The 23,620-nt window shown below is 35.0% G+C and overlaps 1 protein-coding gene across 2 annotated transcripts; it reads right to left on the bottom strand.

The window, feature by feature from the left end:
- Window positions 1-1,076: 1,076 nt before the first annotated feature.
- LOC128228086 (glycine receptor subunit alpha-4-like) lies at window positions 1,077-23,317 on the bottom strand. 2 transcript variants are annotated; one of them, XM_052939176.1, is made up of 11 exons: window positions 22,812-23,317; window positions 18,119-18,183; window positions 14,918-14,982; window positions 13,872-13,941; window positions 13,139-13,295; window positions 8,370-8,452; window positions 7,809-7,943; window positions 7,179-7,409; window positions 4,449-4,654; window positions 3,749-3,889; window positions 1,077-2,314 (listed from the first exon to the last, which is right to left on the bottom strand). In XM_052939176.1, exons 1-11 carry the CDS (start codon window positions 22,919-22,921, stop codon window positions 2,126-2,128), a joined length of 1,452 nt encoding a protein of 483 aa, XP_052795136.1. In that variant the 5' UTR covers window positions 22,922-23,317; the 3' UTR covers window positions 1,077-2,125. The 2 variants fall into 2 exon arrangements, with proteins under 2 accessions (XP_052795136.1, XP_052795135.1); XM_052939175.1 differs by having other exon boundaries at window positions 1,080-2,314; window positions 14,918-14,985.
- Window positions 23,318-23,620: the final 303 nt, after the last annotated feature.

Consider the following 23,620-nt stretch of genomic DNA (forward strand, 5'->3'; position numbering starts at 1 on the left):
TGGACGACAAATACAGCTTCAGCCTTTCTTAAGTCATTTGGGGCAATGTATCGACCCATTTGAAAATGCACAGCGGAGTATCACTCTTTATGTACTAGCAAAAATCAAAGTACATTATAATTGTCACAAGACAAAAGGTATATATTAAATAATTTGTCTGAAATAAAAAAAAAATACTACAAAATAAAGCATTTAAGACTCGACTTAAAACTTACGACTCGAGGGAAGATCAGCTCAAGATCCAATCTTTGCAAACTTTCATGTATATTCAATTATTAACTAAAAATTGTATTTGCAAATGACTATTTATGATAATTTATGAATTGCCTTTAAATTTTGAATTAAATTTTTGACAATAAACGTGTCTTGTAATCATTACTTACCCACGGCGCACGCGTTTTACTAACGTTAATTATAGTTCAAAAAATAAGAAGCAAAATATCCCCCAATAAACGAATGTATGCTATTAAAATAAGAATGTTCATTATCTTGGGCCATCTGTTATTACTGAAAAAAACCCATACATGATGCTCATATTGGATGATCGAATGTTTTTTGAAAGGTAGATTAAATCATTAATTGAAATAAACGAACCATATAACGAATGCAAGTGAGAACAGTTGAGTTAAAGATAATTTGAATTTTGTGCCGAATTGACTATGCTTTATGGTGCCGAGTTGACGGGGTGCCGAATGTGTTGGTGCCAAATTGACTATGCCGAATTCGTTTGGTGCCGAATTGTCCAGTTACCTTTAATCATCTCTGATAAACTTACTTCTATTAGATATTACTTTCCGTGTCTTTTTGTTGAAGACTATAATTGATCGTTTATCAAGACATTTAATTGGGGCCATTTCCACACCTTTATTCTAACAGTTTGGTATTTTTTCTAATAGCATTGTAACACAAAATTGGGTGTGAAATTTCGGAAAGGACCAGCTAAAATGAGATAATAACTGCAGTTGTTATGGGTATAACCCGATGGCGAGGGTAAATAAGCTCCCCCCCCCCCCAGTTGCTATCATTTAGTACCGGTCTTTAACAACACACGTTAAAATGTCATTAATGTATATTGTAGATATGTAAATAATTATCTTTGAATACCCTTATTTAACATATTTCATAGCCCATATGTATTTCCAAAATTGCCAATGAAACTTGAAACATTAATATTTTATAAGAAAAGTGTTACGTTTTAACGGTCTGTAATCGTGTTGAGGTTAAAAATGGGAATAACTTTTGCTAAATATATTACTTTGTTTTATACACAAGAACAATATATGACATTTCTTAACTACTAATGTAAATGAATAATCGAGTATCATATATAATTTCACTTTTATAATAATGATAAAAGGAAAAAAATCCGAAATGGTTATGGAATAATTTTATTGCTATAAATGACAATCTTCGATACACATGTCATTCCCAGTGTCATAACCTTGCCGATGGATTAATTCTATCCTGCTTTGAATACGCCGCGGGGTGGGCCATAAAACCATTATCGTACAGTTGAATACACAATTTTGGGGCATCGATTTTCTACAAATTTTACATAAATGTTCAAAAAGGACCAAAATATATTTATAAATTCATTATTTCGAAAAGTGCATTTGAAAGAGAAAAATATTCTGCAACGTAATCCGTTGGAAGCTAAGCGATCAGATGTCTATTATAACTAAATAGCAAAACAATTTTAAGCTCCTTCTTATTTCAATGTAACTTTTCATGACCAACAAAACCCTTAAAAAGGACCAAAATGTAAAAAATCATACAATTAATACAAAACCATCATCTTCAAGGGCAAGAATTATCCTAACATATATGTAGGAAGTAAGTTAATCTGTTGAAAGACTAAGTCGTGAGAACTGTTTAACCATATTTTCCCTATATAACTCTATAGGCACTTTCGCTTCAGCGGATTTCTCCAAAGTTGGCAATGTGTTAACAGCTGGAGTTATCAAGTTTGTATGGTACTCTTGTGCTCATTAATCCTGCAACTACGTTGTGATTTCATTGCTGTTCTCCAAGTTTCTGTTCTGGGTTCAGTGAAACAAAAGCAAACCCGACACGTCTCTTTTGTGTACACTTCTGAGGGCTTGAGATACACTTCGTGCCCGCGCCGTCACTCTGCCGGAGTGACAGGCTCCCAGAAAATATAGACGCACCAGTATACAAGGTTGAATAGAAAGAAGGCGACCGGAAACAGGGTCCTGGAGATGCGGTCAATGTTGCGCGCTTTCTCGCGGTCCGCGGATACCAGGCGCCCAAACCTCATCTGAGCTCGACGAACCATGCCGTATATTCGGGCACCCTGGAATAGTCCGGAATGTGTTTTGATATAAAGACATGAAGTGTTAATAATAATCAAACATATTGGGAAATATGTTTTTTTTTAACATCCGAGCATATTATAGGAAAAAAAGGAAAAATAAGATGCTTTATTCCAATACTGAAATAAATTCATCAATGTTACACATTATTTGTGACTTGAGGTCTGCGTTTAATTGTCTGAAGTGTCGAATATTGTAAAATTAATACTGCAAACGTGTATTCCATGAAAGTTCTTATTGAAAAATGAAGTATAAAATTATTAAAATATTTTGTGTGCTATGTATGAACACAAACAAGGGATGTTCAAATGTAGAGATTTAACCGTTATTGGTAGTTTGTGCAAATAGGAAGTTGTTGTTTTTTTTCTTAAAAAAATTCTCATAGCAGTTTATACTTCAGACTTAACTTTTGTCAAAATATAGAACAGCCTCTAGCGGAGGTAGGAGGGTCTTAATAATTGCTATATTTGAGGTAAAATTATGTTTACTTCCTTGCACTAAAATAAACAAAAACGAGCTTTGAAAAAACTCAAACATCGACACAGATTCATACTCCAAGGTGTGTTGTCCGGGCAAAATTTCTTAACTAAAGAACACGTGTACACAAAAACAGTAAGAACACGTGCTTGTTTACATAAAGATCAGTCACAGACATGTACGTTAGTGGTCATCTTGAGTCATTTCATGCGTGGGGTTATGTTCTTGGTAACATTCTTCCAGAGACCATTGTTTGGGTATTGCTTCAAGATATGTATAAACAATTTCAAACACAACGTCATAGATAATGAGTTTGAATGTATGATCTCATTTCATAGTATGGAAAAATAAAGGGATCATCCGATTGTTAACATAATGTGCCTATTGAATTACATTGTATTGATATTACCAAATCGTTCCATATATCACTAATCTTTTAATGCCTGATGAGAATGAAAAATTCGTAATGATAATTAAGGATAACCTTATACGGTTACATTATACTTCATAAATATTTATCGTTTTCGGATTTTCACAACCGTGGGAAAATGTACATTAACTTGTCAGGTTAATCCAGTTTAGTTGCCCAGTCATTTCGTATCAACTGCATAATGTTTTTATCGACATAGTCTATTTGGTCAAGCTCAGTTTTGTGATTTTTTTTATAAAACTAGTTGCCTGAAAGTCATGATAACAACACAGTGGTGTGTTTCAATTATAACGCTTCCATAGCTTTGTGTTATATTTTAGTATCTCTCCATTATGTGAAACAACACAACGCTGAAATCATTACATGCACAATTGAGTGTCCACTTTTGACTACCATAAACATCAGGATCCTATCACACAATTTACCCTTAACGCAAACATTGGTTCTAAGAAAATATGTTAAACTTTTAATATAAAATGCGTTACGTACAAACATTTATAAACTTTACCTTGTCATCCATCTTGCCGTTGGCCTCAACGTCCCCATTGTGAGGTAAAGAGTTGTCGACAGGCAGTGGTGTACCGATGGCTATTTTACTGACCACAGGCTGGAGTTGAGCTCGACGTACCACGCCGAACAATCGGGCACCCTGGAATAGTCCGGAGTGTATTTTGTCACATGTGATGCGAATAATAAGTAAACTGAATGGGAAACGTTTTTTTCGATCGGGTAGGAAAATAGAATCAAAGAGTTGTTTAAAACAAATGTGGATAGAACGAATTTATTTGTGACTGGGGTTCTGTGCGTTATTGTTTTAAACTTAAAAAAAAACAGAGATATAAGAGTGTATTAATGTGTGTCCTTCTGTAGATTTTTACTGAAAAGTAATGCCGTCAGTTACCAATAAGCAATACTTTCATGTACAAATTCTTAACACGGATAATTGAAAAAAGACGCATTGTCATATAAAAGTATTGAATGGTGTTAAAGGCTAATGGCCGGTTGGTCAAATTTCCGAATACGAGCATATAGGATTCAAAAGGATTATGCCCAGTTTTATTTTACTGTAAGCTATTGAAGTATAAACCTAGATGAGATACGACTTAGAAACTGCCCGTAAATATGTCTTCAAAAAGTCCATCAAGCGCATTCATAATTTCTGAACACAAATGTTATTTGTCACATGTACAAGCGTTTATTGGCTCTACCTTGTCTTCAGTTGTGTTGTTTGCCTCGATGTCCTCATTGGGAGGTATAGAGTCGTCGGCAGACATTGGCGTACCAAGGGCTATTTTACCGGCCACGGGTTTAAGTTGACGCCGCTTTTGAACACGCGACAGAACATTGACGTACGCAAATTGTACCAGGGCCAAAAATACGAACAGTAAACAGGCCGCCATCCATACGTCGATCGCTGAAATTAAAAATTAACAAAACAATGTTTCAATCAATCACACACGAACAATGGTAGTCTGTAACATATTGCGATCTAAAGGATATGAAACGTCAGGCACAGGCGAATTATATAGCCAAACAAGATAACCTAGCGATACATGTACGGCAACATGGAGGAACAGCAACGACCAAAACTGGTCACCACAAAAACAGTTAACATGAAACAATTATTCATCTGATAACAAAGCAAACATGAACCATGTTATCCCGGACGCAACTATCGAGCTGTCTCCTTGGTGTTGTTTATAAGTAATATTGGGTGTTCAGTCGGAAATGAATATAATTGAAAAGGATTCTGAGTACCTAAGCTGACACGAAGCACACAAGAGGTGATAAAGCAATGCTTTGTCGTATTCATCCAGATCTTTATCAAAGCATAGAACAGAAATTCAACATTGCCTTTGTAGAATCCATTTTACTCTTCAAGCCAGTAAAATCGCTTCGAAAATAAGATAAATAGAAACAGGTAACAACGGATAGATGAATTGTGCAATGTTAAGAGTGGACACAATGACAAATACACGAGCGTGATTTACAACGGCAAAAATAATAGACGTAATCAGTTATAAAGCAACCCGAGTTAACACTTGAATATCACATCAATTCTGCTATCATTTAGACAAACATATAGTTTTCAAATAACAGTAACCTAGGTAATTTGACATAAACTAATGCTCTTTCGTAGCGTTGTAAAATATGAGCGTTTTCTTTTTTCATGGGTCTGGTATTTAGTGCAGGTGTTTCCGCTATTACTGACATTCTGGTGGAGGACGTGTGCTTCAGTCGACTCATGTCAGAGATTAGTATTCTTGAAGAACAAAGTTTCGATAATCTAGCCTGTTAGTTTGAGTTTCGTCTCGTTTCTCGTTTTGTCTTGTCTGGTTGTTTATCTACAAATGTAGTTTTATGATAGCATCTCTCCTTTTTATATAACCAATCGCTCAAATATCGAGATAGTAAAGATTGGGGGAAAGGTTTGCAAGTAAAATGATACCGATTTTATTACTCTTAGGTAAAAACAAGAGGAATTTGTTTATGTCATACCTGAACTTTTGGGTAGTATAAACCATATTATTTCACAATTGTTTCGCACTAAATTATGATGTTATTGAATGACTCGGGTAAATATTGAAAGAACAGTCAAATAAATGATCTTAGATTGTATCAAGAAAACACATTTTTATTTACAACAATATAATAAACCACACACATTTTAAGCATGTCAACGAAATGTAAGCAAACATATTGCACCAGATTATGGAGTGCCTATACGTCTAATGTTCTAAAACAGGCAAATAATATCGTAATTTCTAATATGTTTTCCGACTTTGTCTAAATGTGTATATTCCAAAAGAGAGAGTCTTTGGAAACACAACTACAGGTGTAGTATGAAAACTGTAGCTACGCTTTTAATGACACTATTCATTGAAGGTGATGAAAGGTGCATAACTGTCAACGCCCCTAGCACCGGTCTTAGAGGTAATCACCTGAAAATAAATAACTACATTATAGCGAAAGTACACGATGTGTACCTCCTTTCTATCTAATATAATTGTTAAGTGAAACAATCTGTGGATACTTGTGAAAACAAAACAACACAACAAAATAAAAACAAGTTTTGTCGTAAAAGAGAACTGCATTACATGGTGGTAATCTTCAACTTTTATTTCATAAATACTAAACACAAGATATCAAATCTTCAACTTTTATTTCATAAATACTACACACAAGATATCAAAACAAGTATCACAAAAACATATTGGTAAAGACGTAAAAACATAAACAAGAACTTCGCGAATACGAGCATATGGGATTCAAAAAACCTTCTGAACGTCAACATAATTTCTATTATGTTTTTTTTGTTTTAAGTCGAAACGGGAATATAACTCAACAATAACTATGACCAGATATCTAGGTCTTAAAAACTATTGTCTCCTGTCAAATGCTTTTGCGAACACCGAAGCTATAATACAACAGATATGTTTACTTCGAAAAACTTAAGACCTAAAATTGAAATGATAACTATTTGTTATAAATGCACGATATTCATTTTACTGAAAACAAATATACTGCAGATAAATAACATTGCAGACGGCAACCTGTTATAATAGACAGCTCTTTAGGTAGAGGACTCAGCAGTACTCCATCTTACCAACTACTTACTACATCCGCACTATTGACCGCCAGATAGTGTGATGGTATTTTAAAGATCATGCATACCGTGAAAGCCAATACTTCAATCTGCTGGCTTCATAGACATTTTTACATACATTATCTTCCCTGGAGCATAAACAACTCTTATATTTTGATTGTTTTTACCTTATTTGTAAAAGATGCACAAATTGTTTCCCACTTCCACGAGTAATGCAACTAAAGCCACCATCTCTACTACCACAACAACACCAACATCCATATCAAAAACGTCTACAACAAGAACATCTCTACTTACAACAACGACTTAATGAAGAGCAACAATTATATACCTTTCAAGTAGGATACTTTGGGTAGGTTGTTGCGTGCTCCTGCACTCTGTGTTGTCATGGTGAGGACTGTGAGAAGACCAAGAGATATTCTTGCAGGAACTGCGTCAATGTCGAGCCAAAATGAGACCCATGAAAGGAACACGATCAAGTAGCTGGGGATGATAACCTGGGTGATGTAGTAACCCTTGCTGCGCACCATTGAAATGTCAAACCGCACACAGGAGTACCCGACTGTTTGTATGAACGAAAGTAAAGGTAACTGTACAAATATAATTATATTGGACATAGGACAGTACTGTTTTTAAATATATGTTTAATATTGTGCATGCGTTCGCAGCAGAATTTGTATTTGTCTAATGGCGAAGCAACATGCTCTTTGTGTTTTTTTACCAAATCAATGCATGCGATGTGTATATGCAGTGTGGGTACACGCAGCTTTTCTTCTTTACGAAACACGACCAGATGGCTACACACTACTGAGCCATGTACATCTCATAACGAGCCTTTTAAAATACATTAAATATGTTTGAGTTAGTTCTGTTTTTAATGTACACCACAACCTGTCTAAATAACACTTCTAACGGCGTACGTAAATGTACAATGCACCTTACGGAAAGTTGTTGCACTTACCACCGTAGTATAGCTTGTCGCATTGGCTAGTCGATATCTCGTTGAGGGTGAACTGAGAGATGGCAAGGCCCGGACTGTGACTGATGGGATCCAGTCCCGCCCACTCAAACCTCATCGTGTCCGTTGTGTATCCGTCTGTTAATAGATATCACTATGAGAAACATATTCAAAGTTGAAGTGTTCTTCTTTATACAATGACATTGAAGTTGAACAGAGAGATGGTAAGGGGCAACCTGGCCCAACTTGTGGGACCTACCCCCGCCCCGTTACACCTTTATGTACAGATGTATCCGTCTCTAAATTGGATAAAACGACAGTTGTTTTTTATCTTCTAAATAAAATAAATTGAAGTTTCACTGGCATAGGATAATGCTAGGACTGCGACAAATATGAGATACTGTCGTCCATTTAAGCCGATTTGCCCCAAATACCTGGAATAATGGGTAGTTTTATAATTAATAATTTAAATCAAAATGAGATCTAAGATTTAGTCAATACCATTGTAATTATGTATACCATGTCCCTTCATTAACTTGGGAATGGTATCATATGAATGCTTACAGCTCTCCATTTCCACCATGCAGTGCTGACTATCCAATGGGAACTTGCGGAGGTCAAAGTTACATTTGATTGTTGCTGACATCCTGAAAAAATACACAAGAAGTTTTGACAGTGCCGGTCATCGTCTGGTCAGTAATTTGGAATGTAGTACAGCATATTGAATTAATTATGAAAACATATTTGCTTTGTCTGGGGATCATTACTGCAACCTGGCAAAGCATATTGTTTTAACACTACAGTCTACTACATAAACTAACAAATCGTCCTGCTAATCATTTTGCGAACTAACAACAATAATCAGAAGTAATATCTAAATATATATTTCTTAGCAACAGCAGTTAATGACTAAGGTTAGAAGAACGAAATTCCGCTCCAGATCTAAAATAAAGAAAGAATAAAAAACGGCAAAGAATGAAGGGCGGACAATTCAATTTTAAACAAAATGTTATCCCTTGATGGTTATTATTTTTCTCAATTTTTTATATTGGGTGTTGTTGCTGTTTTATTCCTGTATCCATAACATATTAATACAATACAACTTATATGATACCAATCAAAAACAAGGCCTTTGTTATGCGATACAAGTACTAAATATGTTGACTTGGGGGGGGGGGGGGGTGCGATCAAAACCTATTTTAAACTCTTGTTTCTATACAACTTGACTTCAGGTTAAACACCCGAATGTCAGTTAAAATCAAAGGTGTGTTAAACGTCCATGTTAGCGCGAAAGCATAACATATTTTAATTCACGTGCACTTATAAGTCTGCAAATTCGATCATAGTACTTAGTCAATATAGTAAATGAGCCTTGCAGCACACATATGTAACATTCTATAAAAAGGAAGTCATAAAACTCGTAAGCAATTACAATCATCATTACCACACCTTCGTTAAGTACTCTTTCCTGACAATGTTAATAAAATATCATTGACGTCGAAAGCAACGTTGTCTCAGTTGTTAGGTATTTCCAACAATCATTTGTGATAGCTGTAAGAGCTTCTCACTTAGGTAATCAAGTATTAATTAGTATCCTTGCTGCTGAGGTGGTCCTCTCTGTATAATGAGAAAACCACAACGTGTGGCTGCTATGTAACAGCGTTTTTATCAGTATTTACATGAGCAGTAAATGTTCATGTCTGTATTCGTAATAGGATATGAAATAAATTAAGGCTTGGACATACTTGAGCAAGCATTATGCAGCTCCTCAAAGGTTGACATGACACTTTGGCGTTTGGTAACGGGTTTTGGTGAGAGGAAATACAAGTACAAAAAACATTCGTAGATATTTTCAAAAATAATTGTAAAATCAATGTTTCGAAATTGTATTACGATCGATAATATTTGTTAAGCTAGGATTCAAAGAACAGTACATGTACGCTAAAACTATATAGCAATAACATACTGAAATAATTTAATTACCTAAGCATTCGGGATTGGCAGCTAGCTAACAAGATAAAAAGTGAATTGCTCACTACAAGACTGCCATATTGTCAGTACATATCTGTATACTAAGACACCACATTTATGTGGGGAAATAATAAACTATAATAACAGCAACACCTTTGTCTTTCACAAAGCAAGTCTTGGGAAGAAACGTAAAAAAACACTATCATTAACCAAGTCAAACTAAAAACACAGTTAAATGAACAAAATCCATGAAACAGATTCGTCTTTCCGTTCGAAATGCTTAAAGAAGCCTTTTACTTCTGCCAAGAAATGAGAAATATTGGATTTCAAGACTCCCTTCAATGATTTTCAAGACATGGACAATGAAGCGGGGTTTTTTATGCACGTTTAGGACACATATATTTTATTTTTTGAATTAAGCAGATTTTTGCCGACTTTTTTGAGCGAGCGGGAGGAATAAAAATAATAACACAAATTATCAATTTATCAATTTCGTTTAAAAACAAGAGCGGTCGATGGCGAACCATTTCTTTCCTACCTTATTTACCGCAAGGAATGGTGGTCCTTATTAGCTTTAATTACATTTCCACTTCTAAATGAAAATTTAAGCAAAAACCAAATGTAGTATTCATATTATTCACCTGTTTCAGTGTTTCGAGAGTTGTCATAGAGAGACATAGACTACCATCGGTTTTTTCGTTGTTTGGGGCAACATTGCTTTTACAATTAATTTTGTTTTTGTCATTTCTTGAACGACACAGCTGGAGCGGTCGCTTAAAAATAATATACAAATTGTTTTGCATGAGAAAAGGGTGCGGTAAATCCATCGAAAAAAAATGTGTGGCCTAACCTTGATATATGTGCCAGGATGATTGATTACAGCGTCTATGGCAACGTTTATGAGATTTGTAGAATCACATTGGGTTATATTATACAGTTGATACTTAAAAGCTAACAAATAGTAGAGGAATCAATATGGTAGAGTGAGAGTTCAAGACTTTGGCTTCATTGAAATCGATGACATTAAAATCATGCCACGCTTTACTGATGAATGTAATGTTCTAACGTGCCTTTTTGTCTGTTGCGTCATGTATGGTTCACTAACAATTTGAATTTGAATTACCCATTGTTCTAATCGAGTATAATCTGAACACTTAACAGATGAGAGAACGCATATGCTAGTCATTGATTAACTGAAGAAACTACTTTTCCATTGATGAATTCTTTTTGCCGTGCCATGTGTTCTGCATTAATGATGGTAATGCACAAACTTGCAACACGTTACGTCACCAGGTATGTTTTTATTTTCAGAAAGTATTCACATAATTTGTTATTCATGCACTTAACTGCATTTTATCACGTTTAAACAACAAACCTTTATCTCTCTGGGGTCAAATGAGTTGCAAAGTCAGTCGTATAAATTATGGGCAAACAATATGCACTACGCGAAAATGCGTATGAGTTTAGTCTATCACGCCTACTAAATACCAGCTCTACCTCTAAACGGTGGAGCAAAGAAAATGAGGAGTCAACAATTTTAATATTTTCCTCTTTTTTCCTCAACATGTAATAGCAATTTATGATAAAAATGGCACCCGATTGAATTCCTTCCAAAGGCCTTAAATCATATCACTTTTCAGCATAAAACACACTCAACAGCGCCACCACTATTCCACAGCCCCATCACTAAACAACAGCACCACCATTGTGCATGGCTCCTTTTTGGTCTTCGCACGTATTTGTGGACAATGACAATCGAGGATTTACCCGATTTACTGCAGCTCCATATTTGACCGTCTCCGTGGCCTAGTGGTTAAGCGTCCGCCTACGGAGCGGGAGGTCGTGGGTTCGATCCCTCAGGCCGCGTCATACCAAAAGACGTTAAAAATTGGTACAAGTAGCTCCCTTGCCTGGCGCTCGGCATTTAAAGGGTAGTGCTTGGAAAAGTGGTGTACTCAGTACTGGTTTAACCCAGGAAAGTTGTACCCCGTGTATCGGTGCTTTACACCGAGCACGTAAAAGAACCAAGGGGTCTCTTCGAAAAAGAGCTAGGGTAACGCACCCGGACTTCCTTGTATCCCACCACTGTCTCTTCAGCGTGCTGTCCCTTCAGCAAAAACAAAGGACCCCGTTGGAAATAAGTGCTTGCACTTTCACGGGTTATCCTTGACCGCAAGGTCTAAAGAAATACATACATACATACATACATATCAGGGACAGCAGATTTGACGGTGAATAAAAAAGTTATCTTGGTAGATAACAATTTGTCGGACGACATGATTTGGTAAGGTCGTCTATTTTTCATACATCGCTATGCAATCTGCGCATGCGTACTTATGATTGACAGTGAAGGGTGCCGAATTCATGAGGCAGTTGAAGCTTACGTCATTATTGAAAATAGATTTGTAATCAGCTATAAAATCGTATTGACATCTTTTCAGTGCACAAGTAAACTATTTATGTGACAACATTCGAATACAAATCCCATTGACGTTTCTTCCTGTCATATTCACGTTTAACAACATCAAAACCAAAATGTGCAATCATTTGTTGATCATTATAAATAAAAAAAGAAACGAGGTCATCGCAGTAAAGTTCAGTTTTATGAAAATATACCTAGGTAGTTCGAATAATCTAAATATCAACAACTTGACTATTTCTAAATAAAAACGTTCATGTTTCGGTGCTTTTCCATTTTTGTACAACATCAATCAATTGTACTATTATAACATATTCACGAAGTCGCGACAATTTACCATTACCCGACACTCATTTAATGAAACAAACGCCTGGTCGGTTTAAAACTTTCGTGCAAAAAATACCACGTGACTACACAATGGGCGTAGCTAGTCTCGATTTTCTGCAGGTCGCCAAAATGAACTCTAGCTAATAAGAGCTTGTCAGGTTCCACGTGTACCGGCGCAAGCACTTTAAAAACCTATTCTATTTTCACTCGCAATAATGTTTTACGGATGAACCGAAATGTAGTTGAAATATGAAGTAGTCCTTATCGGGGCAAAAAGCTACTGACACCACAATTCGTACTATTGAAATTGAATCGAAGACAACCTGTAGTAAAAGTGTTCTTACGGCAACGCGTATGTCCAACAATAGACACAGATGCACCAAGGACAAGTGTCGACAGCTTATTTTCTTTGCCCCACCGATAAATGGTGAAGCTGTTATATAAATATCTGTAAACGTTCACACCACAATATGTACGGTATTCCCACCAATCTGAGCTTATATAACTATATCAAATCATGTTATGACTATTTGATTAGCTTGTTATTAGCATTGTCATAAGTACCATTGGAAAAAAATGCGGAATAAATGATATAACAAAAATTGAGAACACACACCTGAGACTATATTGTATAGTGCCGTCCGGGTAAATGTGCATAAGCTTGTTTGGAACGGTCACGTGATGCACGTGCGCACTTTTCTCGGCAGGCATGAACAAATCCGGCACCCAGACACGTGCTATTGACGCCGAGTCCATCTCCAGTCGAACCATATCTGAGGTATGGGGACAGTTGGTAAGGGGAAGTTTAGAAAGAATGAAACTGCTTTAACCACTGGTGAAACATTCCCGTTTCTTAAAAAAAATATACACAAATCTAACGCAGTATTTTGTTAACATTGAATCATAAGATTCAGACGATAAATATTGATTTATGTAATATTGATTACCTTGAAACGTCCGTTAATTGGTGATTTCACCTCATTCAAGTTCATAATTGGCCAGCTGACAGTGTATGTCATTAGAAGTAAGCGACACAAATATTGCACACGGATCTTCTTTGGTACTTTATTCATAAAATGTTTAATATAATTATACAGTAAAACTGCGATCGCTCGAGGACACCGGAGTCCGAGCTGAAACCTCGAGTGAACCGATGTTTTGATGTATTAATAAATAAATGTTCGGAAGTGTACTTTGTAATTGTGATGTTCCCTTAAAAGATATACGACTTTTTGAATTGATTTGACTTTAATTTTATATCACAGGTACTAATAAAAGAGGAATATGTATCATTATATAATTTGCTACATGTATACATCACTGTCTTTGTATTAATTCTATATTCATACCTGCCCTCGGTGTGTACATCAAACGCTTGTCGAACCAGCGTTGGCGTAAAAACATACTGATTGAAAAGTCCTGAAATAAATCAAATGAACGTCAGCACAACGCTAACACTTTAAATAGTAGTTTCATTTCTGTTAACGTCTTTGTGGTACATCAAAAGCGAAAAGAAACAACATAACTAACAAGACCAGGCTTATTGGCTATTTGGAACCGGACATTGTGTTTAACGTAAAAACATCTGATAGTTTATAAATCACACACGAGTCCGTTTTATAGGTAAAAGCCAGAGGCAATGAGGAAGTTTGCCAAATGGGGATTGAACATTCAATGATGAATTTAATGACCACTATAATGAGCCGCATCGCGCGATTTTGGGCCTTCGGACATAAATATTACAAATGAAATAATCATTAATAAAAAAAATGCCAAAAATAAAGTTTTTTTCTATGTAAATCAATTTCTTCCAAACTTCTTTTTTTAAGGTTTTGTCATTGGTGCATTTTCTCGACAATTTATGACCATTGATTTACTCATGTTTCCATAGCAACCATGGATTTCGTCCCGACATATTTTGACCGGATTAATAGTCTGTGTTTAAAATGGTCACATGTATTAAAAATGCAAAAATGGTTCATTATTTTTATTCTAATTTATGGTCCTTGAAGATTCTGTGATAAGAAAATATTTTTAATTATAAGCTAGTTGTCATATTGATACGTTAATTTTGAACGTCATTTGAATAATGTGCTTTGGTAACAACGTCATTTGAATGACGTCAAATTTAGTATTCAAAATGCGCATTACATGGTCTAACTTGTTAGCACGTATCTTACGCAATTTAAGTGTTATTATCATGAAAATTTCAGAATATCTTCCTGAAATATCATTTCATTTAAATACCTTAAAACATTGTTATAGCAAATATATGTCCGAAGGCCCAAAATCGCGCGACGCGGCTCATATGGGGGTTGTATCGCGTTATCTCGAGTTGAACGTTATAAAACATTCGATAATTAAAACGGTTTATGCCTTGAATCCCTAAACCTACCATGTTGGTTTCACTTATGGAGTCAATGCTCAGGATGAACAGCTGGACCGTAACATTTGTTGAACCTTCTGAAATATCATACACTATAAGGGAACACGGTTAAGTTTGAGCATATGATACCAAGTATTAAAACATCAAAATGTTCGTTAGAACATCTTACAACGAAAACATTGCCACTAGGTTATTATCCACCTGGTTTGTCCCTTAAGAGTGTCCAGTTAGCACAGTGGTTAGCGCATTTTTGGCTCACTAAGGTAACTTAGGTTCGATTCCCGGCTCCGATGCATACGAGTTTGGTCTGTGGTCACCAAGTCCGGGTTCTCTGGTTTCCCCCACCACACACTCGCGTAGCATCGTGCCAAAGAGGGTGACTTAGAATAAAACTTTCTTCACACTCTTTGTAAAGTGAATCAAGTTTATACAATATAATGCCTCTTAAAACTACCCAAAAATAAAATGGCTTATCAGATCATGTTATACATTACAAATAAGTCCCGTATGTCAATTATCTAAAAGGGCATTCGTATATATCTGGTATTTTTGGAAGCTTTTGGAAATTTGTGTAAGGGAAGTTTTCAAAGGTTTTTTATATAAACACACGCAATAATAAAGTTTTGTGTCATATTTGCAACTTATCGATAATCGTGAAAATAGTCGACAGCCTTACGAAGCCAAACTTTTGGAAAAGCAATGAAGCGCTGTACAGGGAATGGCATTTTGTGATACGCTGAAAGGTCTTCTCGAAATTCTTCAAAGAAGCACTTGTGTTAATTGACTAACTGGTAAGTGTGATTCTAGAGCGACGGCTGTTTGATTAATGAGCATGGTCATTAATATATAACCATTGTTCCGTGATGATGTCGAACAGTTTATGTGTCTCAATAACACGTAGTCTGCCGGGATGTGACCAGAGCATTACGGTGTCTCGTAAATTATATGTGTCTTTGTCCATACATCATTGAGGAGACGTATATCATCTACTTGAACAAATAGGCTTGTCAACGATTCATAACATGTGACATAAACTCGGTGAAGGCTCTGAGGACTGTACCCAGTAAAATGTATACAAAGTGTGCCAAGAACATCTCGATAGATGTAAACACTGGAGGACACTTTAGGACAGTGCAAAAACTCCCATAGGAAATAAGCGAAAGTAAATATATTGTTAGAGTACTATCATACCACTTTGCTTACAATGGCCTGTCCAGTTTGCTTTATGACAAATAGATTCATACCCGCGTGCTTTCATCATTTAGATACATGAAAGTGACATTAGCAATTATTGTTGTATGTTTCCTAGAGGAGCCATATATAAACATGTATTATTTATCTTACCACTCGTATACAAGTCGGTCAAATAACAAGGTGCCGTGTAAATTTTAGTTTATTAGGATAGTTGACCACTTATAGTCAGTTGGTCACGTGACCGCGAAAATGAACTTCATTTCTAATCAGAAATGTCAGAGGAAAGGCACAAAGATGCTTTTAAATCTTAACAATAGTCCGCCAGCAACCGATCGCAATAATCACTCTCTCAGAAAGTTCATTCACTCTGCATAATAATGACACTGGCAAAGAAGATCGGCCAGAAAATCTACATATGCACTTACCCCACCCGCAAATGCATAACATGTGCAGCATTCAACGATAGGTGATTCAATTTATGTAGTGAATGACAAAATCTCGCTTACAAGAAAAATGAATTCTTTATTTTCCGGTGAAGTCCTGAACATCCAACACTTTATTCTTTAATATCAACATGAATTAAATCCATTAAACATGTGGCATTTGTTTGTAAACATGTGATTTTGAACAGTGTAGTCTGCGACTTGGGGAATAATTGTTACATGTTTAGATTATGTTTGGTGACGGATCAACTCTTATGCACGTTTGAAAGCTTCTAGGTTTTGAATTCGTATTGACATATTAAAATGCAATTTCTTTGACTTTACCCCTATTGAATGAAACTGAACAGTTTTGAAAACTATTTTTGGGCACATTCAAACATAGATACCCAGTGTGCCGATGTCAACAGGGAAAACAGTTGTCCCCCTTTAAAAAAATGTACTTGATAATTTTAAAGTAGGGATGGCAACGAGTAGTAAAATTAATACTCGAGTACTCGGACGATCGTTCGATCGAGTACTCGGGTACTCGATTACTCGGAAAAATTGAATATGTGTTCGCGAAGACAAGTTTGTATCGTTAATGGCGTATATTGTGCGTTGGTCGTATTAATGGTCGTTTTCACCTTTAAATTAAACTTTCGTTACGTATTTCAACAAAAAATGATATAAAAAGAAAACAAATGTTGTTTCATGCTTTTAATTTGTTTAATTCGTTTCATTTTATACAAGTATGCACTGCAGAAATGAACAACAATCAGAATTACAATGGACAAAAATTAATAGCATACACACAAAAAATGAACGAAATTCAATACGAAGTTCAGTTTTTTAGTGGTTTACAACTACTAGTATCACAACAACTGTCAACTAATCGATTGAGGTCAATTGTATACACAGCGGGGATTAGAGGGACCGTAAATTGTCCTATTGGCAACTAGCCAGATCTGATATTTTGTCTGTAAATCGTGTATTTGGTGATTTTTAAAAAAAACAAATCCGAGTACTCGAGTAGTGATTTGGTACTCGTGAACTCGGACGTTCGATCGAGTACTCGGGTACTCGTTGCCATCCCTATTTTAAAGTATTCGATTGTGTTTTTATAAACAAAGAAACAGGTTGAATGGAGAAGGAGAAAGTAAGTTTCTATGGGCCGCCTTGCCAGATAAATTTCCTTCATCCACGTCACTAACCTAGTATTCTCTATACACATGGAATTTGATATGAAATCGCTCTGTCCAATTAGTATTCCGATTAACTAGAATTTTAGCTAAAAAATCAGCCTCAAATGAAGCCGTTCTATTGCATGAAATCCTTATTTAATCACCGGTCAATATTATTTGCTATATCAACAGTTTCTAATTATCTTGTGAGTAAAATATTTTCTTTAGGTTTATTGCGTAAACGTTCATTTTGCTATACGAGTTACAAATTTCAAAGAAATCCTCCCCCGACAGAGGTTGTAATAGCTATTTTGCTTGAAAGTAAACCTAGCCTATGGTCAGCCATCTGTTTCGCAGCGAGTAAACCAAACGTTGTGTTACCCGACACGTTGTTGTTGAGATATCAGGTTTACCTTTACTAGTTGTTGGTGGAATCCGGGCATCGTAGCGGAGAAACAGGTTTTCTATCAGCAATTTTCTGGAATATACCAAATGCAACAGGTTCGTTTAATAAAGGCATTTGATATGTGCTGCATTATGCAAAAATAAAATTATCATAGGGTGATTGATAATGAATCTCTAGCCATAGAGGCTAATGTTAACAGTTACGAATCTTCCAAAGAAAGTCATTACAATACATATAAATATAAAGCAGGGTTTAGGTACTTGGAATGTAATGATAAAGCAGAATCAAATGAAATAACATGGACAAGCCACGTAGCAACATATCCAGCAGGTAATGATTTATAGTATCAAACAGAAGAGGCCAACATACAGGTACTGGCCTTTATGTTTACATCAATACATGCATTCGTTGATCAATCTTTCCAGTAAGAACCGGACAAAAAACAAACACTAATGCAATCCAATTCCAACAATAAACCTATGAATGTTCTAAAACCTCATCTAGGACTAATAGTGTCAAATTAATCGGGCGTATACGTATATGACAACTTGACAAGAGCTGCGTTGGTTAAATGTATAAAAAATTAAACCTACTGGCCAGCACCTTGACTACTTCCAGCTTGATCACATGATGCGTTGGACCTGGAAATGTTACAAAAAAGCGAGTGAAGCGTAGCATGCAAACAGTTAAATCAGAATGCGAGAATAAAAAGATCGCCATTCAATACTTATTAAAGTTCCAAGTTGCAACGACACTAAGTAGAGAAAGGCTGATTTTTAACATAACACGAAACAAGATCATATGACATGCTAGCTAAACACACATTGCTTACCTGAAACTCCTCATTGAAACATTTGATAAGTATGATATTTACATACTATATACTAATATAAATATGTCATGTCAAAAAGAACTCGTATTGGCAGTCATTGAGTTGTGAAGTTTGGAATTTCTCTACATCTGACACTATTGAACCAAACACAGAAACTTTCAAATTGTTCACTAGTTAAATAAGTACATTGTACTCACGTGTGTATGGACAATTGGAAAGTTAACCAGCTTACATAACTATGTTTTTGAGAATTATAAAATTATCTATTAAATTAAAAACTGTTAATATTTTTGTCCATTAAGTAAATATAACGCAATAAACAGTTGAGTTTACGTGTCTGTTCTGTTCTGTAGAACAAAAAACTTCAGGCTTGAAGAAAACGTATCAGGCAAATATAACTGAGAATCTAAAGTACAAGACTTTCCACAGTATAAAACGTCATGAGTTATTTCCAGACTCTATGAATATTGATGCAACTCAATATTCTTTTATAATATAACAGTTCAAAACTAATTTTATCAACACGTACATAGTTTAATGGAGAACTTATTTAAACCATCAAAAAACTTAGTCATAATGATTTATAAAAAAAACAAACCTCGATACAATTGTATAAGTAATTAAACAATAACTTTGTAATTGAAAGTTATCATTCCATAATGTATTGCTATTATAACACGTTTTAATCTAAGAAAGTATATAGGAGTATATCCCATTAAGGATATTATCTCATATGTCAAACACACAATATTGTATCAAGAATCAAACGTAAATGTGGATTGTGTATTACAATTGACTAAGAAGGCGAACTTTCACTTTGTATATATATATGTCGTTTGTATACGAAAAAAAAACATATAAAAAGCTTTATTTCAGGTACACGTCCAAGTTTATACTTCTTTAAATAATACAAATCAAATTTTGTTGAATTTTGCCATTTATCGTTAATATGAACTTAAATCCGGACATACCGAATAATAATTTATTCATTAGATTAGTAACAAGGTAATTATTAGAACTAACTCATGCTAGGTGTATGCTATGCATTACATGATTGAACTCCTGTTTATTCTAATTTGTTCACTCTCGCAGTGGATAAATCTTTTGACCTGCGTCTATAATATTCTTTCAATCTATTTGTTGGGTTTGCATAAAATTGTTTCTGAAAGACATTCGCATTAGATGAAAACCGAGAAATTGGATAAATCGACCGAAAATTCCCCAAACTTCGGTGAGCTTTTAATTAAGAAATATTTCTGTAGACAAATCATTGTTTATCAAATGAAGGCAAAACGTTGAATAAAGCAGAGTCGATACACGTGGTTCATTACTTTTCAATGTTTGCTTCCTAGAGAAAACTTCGGAAAAAGTGAATATCTTAACTTGAATTCAGTATTATTCTTAAAGTGCATTTCGAAGAAGTTCTATATTATATTACCCAAAAGTGACAAAGACAGCTAAAGCGTGTGAGCGATATACGAGGCAATGTAATGCATTAAGCTCGAGATAAGCTATATGTGCGACATTTACCCCAATGTAGCTGAACGTGATCTATATGCACACGGATGATATTATCCGCCTATATCTTGATTGGCATAAGGTTTTTTTGACCGAAACGAATGCTTGATATTGGCGAAGAAATTAAAATTCATAAAATTAATTAAAAAAATGAAATGGAGGTGGAGAAAAGATGACAAATGTAGGATTAGCAATGCTAGTTCTGGTCACCAGGGTCAATTGTTTTAGTCCTGTCCATTTTGGTTAAGGCAGAAAGTAGTGTGTCCACATGCCATAAATTATTTAAAAAGTATAATTTCGAAATATTTTCCTTAATTATTCAATTGTTATTAAGAGCATGTTTCGAACATAAACTATAACAGTAATCACAGAGTCACAAGTAGAATGTTCACGGATTATTTTGCGCGTGGCTTAAACATGTTCTACAGATAAATGGTCTTTGCATTTTGCATTAAGCCCGGGCTTACGCTCATGATGACATTAAGGTAATACAATTTCGCATTTTTTTTATCATTAGTTTGGTAAGTTTATTCATGTTCCAATGTATTTACGATGTTTACTGTGTTCTAGTTCTTTATACTTGTTTGTGTATTTTTAAACACGTTTTTTTTGTGTTTTTAGATGCACTATTTCTTCCTGGGAATTGTTTTCTAGTAACTCTCAGACAAGAACTATGTGTTTTGATAACCTTTTTAGCATCTTCTACAACATATAAACGTTTGATTCGTTCAAATACTCGACAGATTTATCGCTGTGAAAAAAGATAGGTCAATAACATTCTTGTAAACAAATTTACAACGCTGGAATTAAACTAAAAATAAATGAACCAATTTTAGAATCCATCATCGCCGACGGTGTTTGAATCATAAATTAAAACCATTTATCAAATTCAATCGATTTTCATTAATTATTTCTTGACTTAGACAAATAATTGCGGTATTATGAAAGCAAATAAAATATGGCACTATGGGGCCATACGCAAGTTTACAGACAGGGCAGCCTTACCGGTGCTATATGGACCGAAAGGAATGTATTCCATTGGAGCGACAGGGACGTCAAAACAATATAAATTAAAACAATGGAAATAAAATGCACGAAATACCTGGTTCTGATTGGCTTGATTGATATGATGAACTATAACTTCGTATTTTTCATTGAGTGAACGAATCACTTTAACGTAATTGCATATTTTGGATGTAGATTATGCATCTGCAGAAATGCATTTACTGTAATTAGGTAAAACGTGCTGGCCATCAGCTATGACGCTAAGCAATTTACCTAGAGTTGTTCATTAATCACCTACGGGTTTGAAAAGCAGGAAGTACTTCATTCATATCATTAAGTCATATGAAAGATTTTATAAAAGTTTGGAACAATGATTACGAACAGCCTCAGGTCTGAGTTCAAGCTCAAGTGGCAAAGATGTAAATCTTCATTTCATTGAACGAGTTGAGTTTAATTGATGAAACTTGCTGAACTTTATTATTATTCGAAATTGAACTAGTAATCACATTAAGTTTTGTAAAATAAATGGATTGAAGGTAATGTTTTGAAAAATAATTAAAATGCTTTTCTGAGTCTGAGTTTAGTCTTGGACTTGAGACTGTTCGTAAACTCATGGCCCCTGGCCTCGATTTCTCAAAAAAATAAGCGTAACAGTCGTAAGTGTCTGAATTAAAGTACACAAAACACTTTCTTAAACTTGATATTACAAAATCAAAAAAGTTTCTCATTATTAGTTTGAAATAGATTTCCTTTAAAAGTCTCATGATCAGAAGAAATAACGCAATGTATACCAAAACAAAATTAGCTTAGTATCATTCTTGAAGCGAAAATGAAACGGAAAACATTGTTTGAGGAATTTGGGCCTATTTAGAGACATTGAAAACCTGCATTGTTCTCAGCTAAAGTAAGCTTGAATAGCAGTTAACGTTTCCTTCAATATGTTTTAGCACTCAGTATGTAAAACATAATGTAAGAGAATGCTAAGTAATAGTTTGCCCTCTTGTAGTGTTTTTGGCAATGTTCAATGACCTCAGAAGAATACGAAGCTATGGCTGTCACTAGCATTATTATGCATAATAAGTTATAAAACAACAAAACTAAAATTATTTCGATACATAATACGTAACTAAAATAATCTGGAGTGAACATTTTATTGATGACTTGAATATAATTTTGCTACATATAAACCAATTGAACAAGATTTGAACCTTGTTCTTCATTCATTTGGAGATATCGTTTCCATCTGTCATACGAATAATTGAAAACACAAAAAAACTATGCATTGCATTGGACACGTTCACTACTACAATTCTAAAACCAAACGGGATTTTTTTGGTTCTCTTACCTGGTGCTTGGAATATCCGTGTCATTCAAGGTGGAGTTCTGTCCTTCCGAGCCCTGGACAACAATCCCAACAAGCACAAAGGCAACACCACACCACCGCAGTGAACACATTTTAAAGAGTAAGAGAAATATAACTCCAAAAAAGATTATTATTAAAAGGCAATATCAATAAAAAAAATTAAAATGACATTTCAATAATCAGTAATTTCCCGAAGCGTCATAAAGTTTGGGGTACAAGTTATGTTGCTTAGACAGTTACAAATATATTACAGATTGTATCTTATATCCTTATTTTTGAAAATATTGTATTCACTTCTGAAACCACTTGTCACTTCAATTAGTTCTAAATATCAAACAAAACCGAACTATCCGCAAGTAATGCCCAATTCAGTTTCGACTACGAGCAAGAGCAAATACTGTCGCTCCGATAGCGAGTGCCTGTCTGCGAGCCTGTCTGCCTATCGAGGAAGTGACATTTTCTACCAAATTACTGACAAGGTACTAGGCTACAAACACAAGTGTTACTACCCAGTGTTACATTAGATACTGTTCACTTGAGTAAGTCTGCCAATTTTCGAGAAAATGCCATATGGCTGTATGGTCGTTACCGCTAGGAAGAATGAACGCCTCTTCTAGTATATTGAACAGTAAGAATGACAGTAAATATATGTGAGGAATGCTGTTACAAGACAGACCAGTGTTTCTTGTTTATGTGAATATTTAAATCCTATTAAATCCACCTGAAGTTTATAAGATGTTTCAAAGATAACCTGTGCTTTTGGAATGCTTGTTCATTGTTGTTAGTCATTT

The sequence above is a fragment of the Mya arenaria genome, chromosome 3 (assembly GCF_026914265.1).
Source record: "Mya arenaria isolate MELC-2E11 chromosome 3, ASM2691426v1".
Taxonomy (NCBI): Eukaryota; Metazoa; Mollusca; class Bivalvia; order Myida; family Myidae; genus Mya; species Mya arenaria.